This window comes from Hypanus sabinus, chromosome 9, assembly GCF_030144855.1.
Source record: "Hypanus sabinus isolate sHypSab1 chromosome 9, sHypSab1.hap1, whole genome shotgun sequence".
Classification (NCBI taxonomy): domain Eukaryota; kingdom Metazoa; phylum Chordata; class Chondrichthyes; order Myliobatiformes; family Dasyatidae; genus Hypanus; species Hypanus sabinus.
In genome coordinates, this window is record NC_082714.1 from 136235229 (window position 1) to 136250545 (window position 15317).

Here is a 15317-nt window from a genome sequence, read left to right on the forward strand (position 1 = left end):
AGGGATGGGGTAAGAAGGGGAAGAGGGGCATTAACAGAAGTTAGAGAAGTCAATGTTCATGCCTTCAGGTTGGAGGCTACCCAAGGTGTTTTTCCTCCAACCTGAGTGTGGCTTCATCTTGACAGTAGGGGAGGCCGTGGATAGACATATCAGAATGGGAATGGGACGTGAAATTAAAATGTATGGCCACTGGGAGATCCTGCTTGCTCTGGCGAACAGAGCGTAGGTGTTAAGCGAAACGGTCTCCCAGTCTGCGTCGGGTCTCACCAATATATAAAAGGCCACACCGGGAGCACCGGACGCAGTATACCACACCAGCCAGAAAATATGTTTTTACTTGCCTCTGTCCTCTATAATGGTAAGCATTTTATCACCCATTTCTCCAGTGGCTGTCCTCGTCGTCTACATGGGAGAAAAATCAAACAAATTTTCCATTGCAACAGGTGAGTTGCTTTAACTTCCTTTCTGTGACCCTTTAAAGGCCAGCTGAGACTGACATCTTCCTGGCCTTCTGACCCAGCCTCTGCATGAAATGGTGAACTGGTTACCTTAGCTGGATCTTGGAAACTGAATACTGCTTAAAACATTGCTCTGAGGGTACTTTTTCTCTAAACAAATAAACTTAATAACTGCAGGTCAATCAAGTCAAATGGGTCTTTAACTAAAGATAGTTCATATTTACTGAAGCTTACCTTCACAGCAGTCCTGCCACATCCGCAGGTCGATTTGAGGAATTTCCCTGCAGTTGACAAAGCCCTGAGGATAATTTGCCACTCTGAAGACATCGGGTTGAACTTGCTGGATGTTGTCGCCGTTGTCACAAATGACTCGCGCAAGCGAAGCTTGCTTTATCTGAGTCAACTGGGCTGGGGTGAAGACTCCTGGGTTTTCATACCAGAATCTGAGCAAATAAAAATCATCTCAGCGATTCTCAAAAAAGATTTTGTACCTTGTGAGTGGGCAAGTCTTTGTCCCCAGTGGAAAGTTCACAACAAGTTAAAAAAATTGCTCTCCAAGATCCCAACCTGTTAACTATTCTACTGGGAGTTTCGGCAATGGTACCGACTTAACAATTAAAAACAACTAACAGAATTTTGCCTAGATGTCTAAAATGTTGGTAAAATTGCTTTACCATAATATTAAAGAAACTCATTAAGAGATCATTTTAAGTTGTCACAATCAATAAGTGATTAATAGCCCAAATAAAGTTTACTGATGCAAGCTTTCATTTGAAAGCTTTCAGAGACATCTTGGACATTCTTTTCATCAGAACCTGAATACCTTGATCTTCCATAATTTAGATTCAAGCTGTCTTAAAAGTACACTCAATTATAATGTAAAACTACGAAAGAATGGGTTTATTAATAAATCCAGTTTACCAGCTGGAGAACAGTTCAAAATACTTTAGGCTGTGCAAGTAGTGCTATCTTAAATGCAGGATTTTCTTTTTTAGTTATGCTAACCATTGCAATGCTGAAGCAGACAGACAAAGACGACCTCATTCTGTCTTTGGACTACTAAAGAGACTACAGTTTGCATCAACACTCCTGAGCCAAACGTTGCATGTCCATCCAGAAAGCATTTGAGCACGCAGGCTCTCAGTTAGCACAAAGTCTGGTTCAGATACATTTCCTATTTCCATGCTAACAAGGTTCAGCAAAAACATACAGTCAAACAAAAGGATGCATGATTCAACGTGGGGCAGGGGGATACTAATTGGTGGTGGTAGTGCGGAATTGTGAGGGTAAAATTTACCAGCAGGAGATGTAGGTAGGTATGGTGCTGAAACAAAATCCTTTTTAAAGCCCTGATCTCGTCTTCTGCAGTAACATGTAAAGAACAGATGAAGAGATAAGGCCAGGATGAGTTTATGTGAACCAAATAGATTTTGTTATTTGTGTTCTCTGTTTGATTACTGCCATTTTTTTTAGAATGGAACACAATGCAAGACTCTGAAAGGTTATTTATAAAATCACACCTTACGAGAAGTTTTCATGACTCGTTTGAAGTTTAAGAGGTCAAGATCGCTCTGTAAAATGTGTTCAGCCCAAGATGGTTTTACAGCATTTTTGAAACATAACAATGTGCCTCCATCAGTCAGTTCCTTCAAACTGCAAATTGCATCAATATACTTTACAGACAATTCATCTTTTATCCCTGCAACATCCTATGAAAACTGAATGAAGTATTCCACTAACATAAAATAAACTAGATGTAAGAAGAAGCATACCTTACTGGGATTGACAAGCTAAACAGTGGTCTACAAAAACTTTTCCAATTATTAATTGATATGATTTTATGGTCTCAGAGGCAGCAAAATACATCATCCTGCTGGAGCTGTCAGTGCCGTCTGGAGGAGGTCTATGAGAAGAAGCTTACCAGATGCGAGCGACTGTCAGAGGCAGTGCATGCCCCCACTGAAGTGGGTTGCCAGGGCTTTACTTGACAGTGTTACGTATTCAGGCAACAATAAATATATGAGATCGGCAAGGGTTTCTTATAACAAACAACACGTTTATTAAACACAGAAAACAAACCCCCCAAAAGTAAACAAACACTACCGTAACCGGAAACAGCTGCTGAGCGGCAGCCCAAACAGTTCTTAAAGTGGTATTGCAAAAACAGTTCTTAAAAGTGGCATTGCCAAAAGTTCGATATGCTCATGGTCCATTTTAAAAGGAGAGATTTCATAGGACGATTTAAATTCTCTTTCACGTCACTTGCTTCGATCCCCGACGTCGAACTTCCCACGAAGAATTTACGAAACAGAACGGCTTAAAGGCACTGACCTTTCCTTCCACACTATCCTTAATCCTTTCTGGTTAAACCTAGGGATTAACACGACGATAGTCAACGAAATCCTTCCAAATAAGGATCAAACAAAGGTCGCCCCCGTTTCACCATAGAAAGCGATTCTCGATCTTTAACTTCCGAACTTCCAATCTTCACTCTCCACTAATTTCTCGAACTAGCAGAATCATAAAGAACCTGCTGGCAATGACCTTTTAAACTTTAGGCATTAAATAAAAACTTCATCCTTCAACTAAACTAAGTCATTACTTAAAACACGCAGTGGCATGAAGTCAACCTGGCAAATCCAGCCACGAACTGCCCCTCCACACAGGGTGGGGTCTACCTTTTATAACTTGTAAAAAAAAACCCGTCACATGATCTCTACTGGCGGGAAAATGACGTCATTCCACCATCACAAGACCATCACCTCAAGTCCAGTACAGCTTCAACCCCAGTCACGTGACAAGGGCACCACTGTCATGTGTCACGAGTACGTAACAACAGTCTCCTCATAGAGCCCTCGATGCATTGGGCATCGCTGGTACAAGGAGGCAGAGAGCCATCAGCAATTTCACTGAGGCAGCAGGGAAAGGCCGTGGATGAAGAGAGCAAGTCCATGGGGATCTGCAGCGCATGCTCTCTGAACACAAGTCATGTCTTGATCAACCACGGCTGGTCACCCGGGTGAGGTTATCTGGTGTTGAAAGACCCGAAACACCTGATGACCTCAGGATACATCACTCATGATGTGTTCAGAGCATTGTGAATGTAGTCTTCAAATTGTACATAAAAAAACATCTGGAAGTGGTTTATGGACACTTCAATATAAATTATGCACTTTTTCAGTTGATCCCATAACAGACATGTTTCATATTTACCTGTCTCCCTCTCTTAGTCTACGAAACTGAGTACTAAGCAGGCAGAGTAGTGTTGGTCCCACCCTTGTCCCAGGTATCAGATCTTCCACCATCAGAGCGGGCCATAAGTCTATGTTCCGTGGGGTGCCATACAGCCTGTAACATTAAGATTACAGCATTAACATTAATTACTGGGTAACATGACTTATGTTAATCAGCCAGTTTGAGATTTTCAGCATCCAGTCTCAAAGACAACATTTGAAAGATATTGGGCTTGGAAGTGTGACAAAATGCAGGCATTCCATGCTGAACTGTGATTCCGGCTAGCAATCACTAAAGTATCATACATTATAAATTATTTTAGCATGAGAAATTATAAAATATCACATCAGATATATAGTAACATTGATCATTTTAAACAGGGTCTTAGAACAAAACTAATTTAGATTAAGAGCAGCTAAATCAATAATTCTACATCTTCTATGATGAACAAAAGGGTTTATCAAACTAAGATGGCAGCATCCGGTGCCCTGGAGAGAGAGGTGAGCATCACATAGAGCGCATGGAATCAGCTCTCGCCTCCGATCTGGGCTGGCGCTTAAATTGTCTAAATAGCGATTCGCACCTCGCAGTAGGACCCAGCTGCAGCAAAAGGCTCCAGACCTAGACCATGCCACCCAACAACTTACTTCAGGCCCAGATTCTGTTGCCCAGCCTGAAGCCACTCTCAGATCTCAGCTCGGCATCCAGAGGGATCAAACCTCTCAGCTGGGCCAGTTGAGTGAGCATCGGAACTTCTCTGTCTGGGCCCTGACTCCTGGTGCCCGGAGCAATCAATATGAAGTGATGTTTTTAATTGGATTTCTTGTCTTTTTGACTACCAGAAGCTGTCACACAAGTTTGGTAGTGCCAACTTAATCAGAAATCATTTCTAACCTAAATCAGCAATTTATCCTAATTGAATCAATGAACATCCAATTTGCATATTAAACATTATGCAAATTAAAATAAGTCAATATCGAGCTAGACATATCATTTACATTATTGAAGTACTTCCTAACGACCACATGTTGCAAACAATTTCAATAGTGTGAATACAGTCTGTATAAGCTTTGATAAATGATCTATAAACAGAATGTTTCCTATCTAAAACATACAATGACAAATGTGGACAGATATCTATTTAAGTGTAAAAGGGGAGGTGATCCTTAAAAAGAATCAGAGTGCCTTTCAAATAAAGATTTTTATTTCCTGCTTATGCTTTAACTGTAAACATTCTGACAACCATTGCCTATCAATAGTGTCCTGCTTATTCTGCCTTTAACTCCCTTGAAATAGTCTCAACATAATTAAAACACAGCATGAGGATTATCAGGAAAGCAACACTGTCAAGGGGTCGTTGCACGAGTCAAACTGAGAGGAGATTGGGAAAACCATCAATTTCATTTGTAGGCCCATTCTGAAACCAAGTAACTTGGAACAAACATGAATGTTGATCGAAGGGACCAGGTAAATACAACATGCTTTGGCGAATGCCATTTTGTTTTTAGGCAGATTCCTCAGTCTAAGATGGTATGTGTTCAAGCTGTTAAGTTCCCATGCCTAGTCAACATTGACCAGTCGATAAAAGACTAAATATAATTTACTCCAGGGTGGGAGATTTTTCCCAAGAATACAGTGACAATAATCAAAATGGGAAAGAGAAGGATATTTGCATGGGTCAATAATGCTAGTGTAGATGGAGTATTCCAATTTATACTTCATCCTGTGCAGTAATGTTACACAGTGCTCTTGGAGTGACAAGTGGAAAAGTTGGAGTAGTTTTATTTTTCATACTCAGTACAATAGGAGCACATGTTCTATTACAAAAGTTGTATGGTATTTTGTCCACTTACCTTTCTAGCTTTTTTCGAATCTCTGGGTTCTTGATCTCATTTTTTAAATCTTCAAAATCGTGTGCTGATGTGAGGTTACAGAAAACTCTATAGTCATTGTAGGGAGGTATTCCATGATCACGTCCACGCTGGATATTCATGGCTGCCAAATCCAGGGAGACAGCATGCACCATGGAAAACAACTTCTCTGTGAGCTCCAAATTCAAAAGTTCAGTTGGAACCCTCATTTTTCCAGCCACAGCAAACAGCCCACGAAGAAGTGGATCTATGCCACCCTCTTGGATAAGTCTGAATGGCGAGAAGAAAGCTTTGTGCAATGGAAGGTGTCCTTCAGGAATTGGCTGGAAGGATTCATTTAAGCGATAGAGAATCGGATTGACAAGAGTGTGACCAAAGCGAAAAGCTGCTGTTGCAAAAGCATTGACAATTCCAGCATTGATATTTGGATTGTAGCCCTTGTAGTCCCCTAGCATTTTCATTCCAACGTCTCCCAAGATTTTGGTTAGCCAGTGTTCATATGTGATGTGCTGCATTTGTGCAGCAACTATTTTGCGTGCTTCGTGATAAATGGTATCACCATCCCAATGTGGATTGAGCTTCAGAAGCTCTTCTGCAATGCGGTTGTGTTCCCGGAACCACAGGGTGTGCACTGCAGTCAAAGCAATATGCTCATTGGATCTATGATCACCAGCAAGGAAGCATGGAATAGGGCTCTCATTCGTATCCCTCATACACTCTGTTGGTGGGCCTGTGGCAAAAGGCAACAAGTGCTTGCCAGATTTTGGGACAACCTGACCAGTCTTTAACAAACCACGTTGAATGGTTAGATCCCTTAACTCTTGTGACTCATGTTCTGTACTTCCATAAACATTTGAGGCATCAATATAGGATGTCAAGTGATTGATCTGCTCCCTTGGGTAAACTGAGTTCATAAGCAGGGAAGTCATCCCGCTGCCACACACGGGACTAGAACGCACAAAGAACATGCACCGGCCATTCTTCACACGGGGATCATCATCTGGGATTAAAACTGGAAAGCACGGAGGATCATTGGTGCAGAATTTGTTGCATGGCTCCCCGTCGGAAAACCGAGACATACTAAGTGCTGCCACTGTCAGGTCCAGGTCATGGTCTAGAAACTGGCCCCACTGCATTAACAAGTGCGTATATTGGTCATCAGGAGAGATTGCTTCGGTGCCAATCATTGTAGTGGAAACCAGGCGAGGTAGTGGAAGAGAGTGCCTGCTCTCATCTGGGTTCACACTGGAGCCTCTGGGAAGGTTAAACCCGTTTTCATATACAGGCTTGAGAAGTCTTTCAAAAGCAGTAAGTGATGCTCCCCACATCGGGTGCTGCAGGTTATTGCAGGTGCCATCATGTGTTCTGTACTTCAGGTGAAAGCAAATATTCATGCAGTCAGGGGACCGTCTGTGAGTTATACAGCCTGAGATATTGGCAATCATGTTAAGGTATCGTGGAGAGACCAGATCATTATAACGGTAACCTGAAGATGAAAAGTTAAAACATCAGAAACAACAATGTAAAAAAATCACAGATACTGGAATCAAATGAAAAGTGTTGGAGATAATCCGCAGATCAGGCACCGTTGGCAGTGTGAGGAAATTTAACATCTAACTTTTCATTCAAACGGAGAAAGTGAGAAAGCAGTGTATTTGAAGTTGCAGGAAAGTGGGAAGCATACAATAAAAGGAATGTCTGTGATAAGGTTATCCAGGTGATACACTTCCTGATTTGCCTAGTTAACAGATCGATAAGGCCGAGGAAAGACAGAAAAAAGCCCACTGCACAAAGCTGCTACTGGGAATTAGAAACAAAAGTGAAGGCTGAAAATTATGCATCAGCCAGACCTGTGGGGAGAAAACATCTGAGATAATGTTTCATGTCCATGTCTCAGAACTATTTCTGAAAGAATAAGAAAACGTTGGTTTTCTGAAATGATCAAATTCAGTTCTAAGTCCCAAGGTCTATAACATGCCTCATCTTCCGTTTAGTTATTTTTTAACCAGTGTGTGTCTCCTGGGCAACTTTGGTCTCAACCCTATTACAGATATTCCTCTGCTCTCTCCAGCCCACCTTCTCTCTGCAACTTAAACATGCTTCTTTTCTCACATTCTACTTCTGATGAAGGATCACTCACCTGAGATTTTAACTTGGTTCTTTTTACCACTGAATGGGTTCTATAATACACAAATGATTCTTTAGCTTGAGGTAATACTTTCGGTTGGAGTTGAGAAAGAGTTTTCTTTTTCTTTTCTAAGAGACTTTACTTAATTTTGAAGAACTTAACTAATATGGAAGCAAGAAAACAAAGAAGGATTTGCTACACAGAACTGTGAGATATTAGGAAAGAGATCTAGGAGTATTAGTTAACACAGTTTGGAGGCAGCCAAAATGATACAGGGATAATTACTTATTCCATGCAGATGCAGAAACATCTGTATCATTGTATTAGTTAAATGTAATTGGTGTAGATCCAGCCTCCAACACCAAGGCAGGATATACTGGATTTAGAAAGGTACAGTGGCATGGGACAGCCTAAAAGAACTAGGAAGTTAGTCTCACAGGATCTCCCAGTGGCCACACATTTTAATTCCACGTCCCATTCCCATTCTGATATGTCTATCCATGGCCTCCTCTACTGTCAAGATGAAGCCACACTCAGGTTGGAGGAACAACACCTTATATACCGGCTAGGTAGCCTCCAACCTGTTGGCATGAACATTGACTTCTCTAACTTCCGTTAATGCCCATCCTCCCCTTCTTACCCCATCCCTGATATATTTAGTTTTTCCCCGCTCCTTTTTTTCTCTCTCTCTCTGCCTATCACTCTGCCTGTTCTCCATCTCCCTCTGGTGCTCCCCTCCCCCTTTCTTTCTCCTGAGGCCTCCCGCCCCATGATCCTTTCCCTTCTCCAGCTCTGTATCCCTTTTGCCAATCACCTTTCCAGCTCTCAGCTTCACCCCACCCCCTCCGGTCTTCTCCTATCATTTCACACTTTCCCCTCCCCCTCCTACATTCAAATCTCTTACTATCTTTCCTTTCAGTTAGTCCTGACGAAGGGTCTCGGCCCAAAACGTTGACAGCGCTTCTCCCTATAGATGCTGCCTGGCCTGCTGCGTTCCACCAGCACTTTGTGTGTGTTGCTTGAATTTCCAGCATCTGCAGATTTCCTCGTGTTTGAAGTTACTCTCAGTATTTTAATAGAATTTAGAGCTTTCAATGCTAAAAAAAGCTCTAGTGAAGCTGATATAGGCACACTGGTCTCTGTTACAGTCGGCATGAGAACACGTATTAAAATTATGCAAACATATCAAGACATTCTGTAATTCAAAGGGTAATGAAATTATAAATTGCCAGGGAGAAAGCTTTTAAAATGGCATACAGATAATAAGATTATAATGGAGATGGGATCAAAGAACTTGATGAAAAGAGAGGAAGTGGAATTGGGTTTATTGGGTCTATCGGCTATTTTTCTAATCCTAATGTTTTACTTTCTCTGTTATGCTCAGCATCAGACACATTAATTCTGGCTTTTATCATTTGCATCTTTTCTGTGAGCGCTTTCATTTTGTGAATAAACACACTTCATTTTCTTTTGATCTATTTTCTTTGGCTTATTTCAATTATTTTTGTATGATTAATCACAACTCTTTTATTTAATCCTCTTTAAAAAACCTTTTGTCCCAGTTGTTTGCCATTTTAACTTTACACTATAGCAAGCTGTGAGACATATATCTGTTCTTTTCTCCTTCAATTTGTTCAGTACTATTTAGGATGTCCTTTGGCTTCCAGTCAAAACTGACGATTTATAGGTGAAATGTTTTATTTCTTTTTGGGCTGTTGGGGTGATTGACAGTGCCCATTCACCTTAGAGGAAGATGGAAATATATGCTCCTGAAGCACTACAGTAAAGGTATTCCCAAAGTACTGCTTAGGCACAGGTTAGGAGGTGTTTCCCTAGCTGAGGAGCATACAGAAGGGCTACTGGCATATATCCTGTGTAATGGCGTATCATGGAATTTTAAACTTCAGTATCTATTTCCTACAGAAACTTCCAAACTATAAAACAAAAACATACACACTAAAGGTTTCCAAGTTACTTAATGTAGCTTTGGCAAAGTTCCCACATTGTTAGAAATTGGACACGATACTTCATGTCATCATATACCTGTACTATGCAAGTAACAGATTGGTGCAAAAGCTTTACCATCATCACATGATTTTCTCTTGTCACGTACTTATATTGTTAAGGTTCACGGTTAGTCCTTGTTGAACATGCTCCTGAATCAACTGAAGAGTTCTCTCAAAGATTTCACCCGCTCTCGCTGCCTCCACAGTATAGGGGTCACGCGGGTAACGGAATAAGGCCAGCAGGTCATTTGGGGTGCGTGGGCGCCTGTCAAATACAAGCCACAACTTCAATTTTGAAATACTTAGCTAATGACAGGCTAGAATATTATTTATCACAACATGAGAAAGAGTTTGGTGTGCATAGACAGATATTTAGGATTTACCGCGAGAGCACAGGTTCCGCAAACACTACCTTCCAAGATCAATTGCTGTAGGATCAAACACTGTTTAGTGGCCAGGTGGTGTTGCCTCACCCCATCTGTACAATGCTATGCAAGTAATCATTAGCTGCCCACCTAGGCATCATGTATAACGCTTGTAAACAGCAATACGGTTGGTCCTCCATTGCAGAGGAGAAATCTTCAGCGTTCACAGAGACCACTTGCTCGACTCAGTGTGAACATAATTTGTGACAGCTGTTGCCAGGTTTACTTCACAGTCTCTGTTTTGTAAAAGGAAGGCTTCCCATAATAAACGTGACTGAAACATATGTGCAGCATAACCCTAAATAATTGAGTACTGTTATGAATTGGAGCTGGAGCAACACAAACATCTTTGAGATGCTGCTCAGCACAGATTCTCAGCAGTAACAAAGCATGAAGCCTAATAACTCAAAATAAAATGATGATATTTAGATGAGGCCTTTCCACCATCCAAATGCTTAAAATAGATACAAAGCCTGCAAGTGACCCATCATGATAATAATTTCACAGCTTCACAAAACATGCAAATTTAATTTCTTCTGAGAAAATCAAATAAAGAGACCCATGCCATATTTGAAAACTGAGGTAACAGCACTTAAACGTATTCCTGGATGTACATTGTGGATAGAAAAGCTGCAGATAAAGAACCAGGAAGGTTTTAGGGACTCTGAGCAGTGTAACAATTAATGCTGAGGCCTCATGGTTCCAGCAAGCTTCAGTACATTCTGTCCAATACAGAGCTTGCACATTCTCCCTATTACTGTGTGGGATTTCACTGGGTGCTCTGATTTAGAACACAGAACGTAAAAAATCTACAGCACATTACAGGCCCTTTGGCCCACAATGTTGTGCCGACCATGTAACGAACATGGGTTTCCTCCCGTGTTCCAAATATGCCAGTGACAGTAAATTACCTCGGTATAGGTAAGTGGTTAAATAAAATCAAAAGGGAGTTGATCGACACGTGCAAGAATGAAGCAGCAAGGCTACTGGGAATTAGGATTACTGGGAGCTGGCATGGACCTGAAGGCTGAACAACCTTCTTCTGTATCGTACATATAGAGGTCATCGAAGGAAAAAATATTGTTATTTACATATGCAAGGTTAGGCTCTGACCTTAAACATTAAGACATATCAGGTAGGCTCCCTTTGGTTCCTTCAGCAAATATATCCCACCATACCTTTTTTAAAAAAATATTCTTTACTCCTCAAGCTCTCCATGTAAGTTGATACTTTAGGAATCAGATTCCTAATTGGCTGCAGTAGTAAACTTGAAGTACAAAATGAGAGTGCTGAGACTGATTCTATTTTCACTGAACACTCACAAATGTGAATTGCAGGACTGATATACAGGTAGTGGCTGACCTTTCTTACCAAACCGTGGACTCTATCAAGATCATTGTACAGAGAAAAACTATTAAAGCTATTGTACCTGCGAAACCTTGTCAGAAGAGTTATCATACTAATTGCACTCCCCTGCTCTTCTAGCATTGTCTTGAAATTTCCCTTTTTTCTAATACCAGTGCTGCTCAATCCATCTCCATCGTTTCAGACAGGGTGTCACTGATCATAACAATTCACTGTATAAAATCAATTCTCATCAATCAGCACTAAACATTGCCCCTCTTGTCTCAGGTTGTCTTGGCACAATTCGACTTAGTTAGTTTAAGCCCATCTAAAATTTGAAGGCTATAACTTGTTACTTTATGAAAAATTGGCATTTTGACACATTTACAAATGTGCTTTTGGAGGGTGGACTTGCAGGCACATTGCAGTGTCTTTTAGGAATGCACCCCACTTTACTATCTTCTAATCATTGTAAATGTTTTTAATTAATAAAAATCACATCTCTACATCCAGTATTTGAACCAAAAGAAATTAAGCTTGCATGCAAGAGAAGTGCACTCTTTGCTTCTACTTTCTACAGGACTCCCCCATCAGTAGTAGCTGAATCGTTAACAGTTATCACTTTGTTGAGTGAGCCAAATGGGGTCAGGGTTTGCTGCTAGATAACAGACCCAGAACAGACACTGCGGTTTCAAAGTGCTTTATTGTTGTTCCTGGGCCTTCCAGACCCAAGTTGAACTCATAAAATGACAAGCTAGAATGCAACATCTTGTTAATACATTAACCTCATGGGATATATACAGATTAGTAACTGGCGACTAGCCCACTTGAGGATGTTCCATCATTCAATCAGGTCCTAGCTGATCTACATCTACACTCAATCAGTACACTTGGTTCCTTATCTCTTAATATCCTAGCCTCATGAAACATTCTTAGTTTCGACATTTTCAGCAGAACCCAACTTCAAATTTTTTTTTGGGGGGGTGAAATTTCCTTCTTTTTACTATAATTTGTGTGAAGACCTAGTTTTACTTTTGAATGTTTTAAAATTGTAAAGTCATGCTCTTATTTTGGACTCCTCTGGCAGAGAAAATGCATTGAATCCATCTTCCCTGTGAACTTTTTCAAAGCACTTTAGTTAAATCACACTATAATCTTGTGTAGTTAAATTAAATCATTATGTAATTCAGTCTCATAATTTAATACCTTCATCTGAGAATCATTCAGGTGAAATATATTTATTCTGATCCATTTGTAAATGATTATTTCCTTGCCATGGATGCATTAAAATGAAAAAAAACTGCTGAGGATATAAACATTTTATAGCATTCCCAAAAATATTCAGGCAAATTCCGTGTAACATTTCAAATAATTTGGGTTTATCAAAGGATTTGGTCTCAGTGATAAAACTGGGAGGACCCCATGTGTTTCTAATCAGACATCTAAAAGATAGAGCCATTTTTAAAAATAAATTCATGTGAGAATGGTTCACAGCTGAATAAATAGAGGCAGTGCTCAGTCATTTTAATATGTTCACCACATGATACAAACATTAAGGACAAAATGCAATCAGTGCTTGAAATCATCATACATTTGATAAAATTTGCACAGCTGAAGCATAATATTAATGTTCATGACTATGTGTGCATCTACTGTATTTATACTCACAAAAGACTTAACATTTTTCACACATGAAGGAATTTGTGAACATGTTTGCTTAACTCAACGAGAGATTTAGAGATCATTGAATCCTTACTTGTCAAACAAATCCCTTCGTGTTGAATTAATTGCACTGTCAATGCTATTAATAGCTTCCTGGAGAGACTCTTCAACAAAGGTGTCACCAGTTCGCCCACCTTCCAGGGCTGAAAAATGCATCAAAAACACATACATACAAAAACAATCTTGTTTAGTTCCTTTCCTACACACAAAAAAAAATGAAGGACAAGACAGACATCAGCATCAACTACAACACTAAACAACAGATGGCATACAGCTTTACACACTATCAGTCTCTCAACAGCTTGCACATGGTTTCAGTTGTGGGGCCCCTTCTCATTCAAATTCATGGTGTAATTAGGAGTCTGACAATTAACAGTGTTTGAGAGAGCCTTGGCAAATGAAGGCAAACTCACAAATACCCATTGTTTTCTGTAACTACCTCAGTGGTGTAAAATTCAGTTTCACAGCAGTTAATAATCAAGATTTATAAACTGCAATGTGAATATAAAACTAAAATAATCCCTGCTGTGAATCATTAGCAGTGACTTTTTATAATGTTCCTATTATGGTAAATTAATTTTGTTTATTTTTCTTCTGTAGCCAATTTTTCTGCCTAACAATCTAAAAACTGAAATTGCTATTCGTTTGTCATATTTTATCTGCTGGTCAGTATCAATAGTCCCACTGGCACTCCTAAAGTCTCAGTGGTCTGGGTTGCAAGCCAGGGTATCTATGATAATAAACAGATTTAAAATTCCTATTGTTAATGTCTCTGCATAATCCATTCATACTTTTGATTATATATGTCTATGTACATAAAAATGTGCAGGCCTCTAACAATGTAGATGATTGGTGTTGGGATGTGGGGAGAATGTGGGATTATTGGTAGTATTAGCATTAAATGGATGCACCGTGATCAGTATGGATAATGTGGGTCTGCTTCCACATTGCATCTTTCTACCTCTCGGACTGCAAGCTCTAGAAGGTCAAAAGAATGTATTAAGCTAATATCATTAACAGTGACCCCTAAGCTAAGTAGTTTTGGTGTGTTACTGGTTTTGTATGAACTAGTGTTACAACAAGTAAGAGTGAACAGAGTTATAACTCGATACACTTGCAAAGATGTTAAAGAGAGGTTAAGACCATGATTTTGATGTATTTTATATACTTATGCACATTGTCACGTAAATATGCAATGAACATTCATGCTTACTTCTATGGCAAGTTAGGATATTAATTATTATGCTTGCTGTATTTTATACTTTTGGTAGGAAAATTAGGCTTTGTGGATCTCCAGTCCCTACACGCCTCCATCTTCCATCAGGAAGGCCACAAAGCTCTCCGTTTCTTTCTTCACATTAGACCAAACCAGTTCCCTTCCACCACCACTCTCCTCCGTATGGCGGAACTGGTCCTCACTCTCAATAATTTCTCCCACTTCCTTCATACAAAAGGTGTAGCCATGGGTACTTGCATGGATCCCAGGTATGCCTGCCTTTTTGTTAGCTACGAGGAACAGTCAATGTTCCAAGTTTACACCGGTATCAGCCTCCAACTTTTCCTTCGCTACATTAACAACTAAATTGGCGCTGCCTCCTGCACCCATGCACAGCTCAACAACTTTGCCTCCAACTTCCACCCTGCCCTCAAATTCACCTGGTCCATTTCCAACACCTCCCTTCCCTTTCTTGACCTCTCTGCCTCTATATCTGGAGACAGCTTATCCATCGATATATTTTATAAACCTACTGATTCTCACAGCTACCAGGACTATACCTCTTACCAACCAGTTTCTTGTAAAAATGCCATCCCCATCTCTTAATTCCTCCGTCTCCACCACATCTGCTCTCAGGATGAGGGTTTTCATTCCAAAACAAAGAAGATATCTTCCTCCACCATCAACGTTGCTCTCACCCACATCTTTTCCATTTTGCACACGTCTGTCCTCTCCCCATCCTCACACCATCCCACCAGGGATAGGGTTCCTCTTGTCCTTACCTACCACACCAGCCTCTGTGTCCAGCACATAATTCTCAGTAACTTCCGCCACTTCCAATGGGATCCCATCACCAAACACATCTTTCTCTCCTCCCACTTTCTGGTTTCTGCAGGGATCGCTCCCTATGTGA

General features: G+C 40.4%; 1 protein-coding gene across 5 annotated transcripts in view; it reads right to left on the reverse strand.

The window, feature by feature from the left end:
• LOC132399839 (peroxidasin homolog) overlaps window positions 1-15317 on the reverse strand; it is a 234550-nt gene that overhangs the window by 27010 nt on the left and 192223 nt on the right. For 4 of the 5 annotated variants that reach the window (XM_059980655.1, XM_059980654.1, XM_059980656.1 and 1 more), the window contains exons 15-19: window positions 13223-13331; window positions 9805-9962; window positions 5546-7049; window positions 3672-3806; window positions 693-901 (exon numbers count right to left, since the gene is read on the reverse strand). In XM_059980655.1, the coding sequence (XP_059836638.1) occupies window positions 693-901; window positions 3672-3806; window positions 5546-7049; window positions 9805-9962; window positions 13223-13331 (2115 nt within the window). Of the gene's footprint in view, window positions 1-692; window positions 902-2499; window positions 2829-3671; window positions 3807-5545; window positions 7050-9804; window positions 9963-13222; window positions 13332-15317 lie in introns of those variants that run through there. The other variant, XM_059980658.1, reaches the window with a different exon arrangement.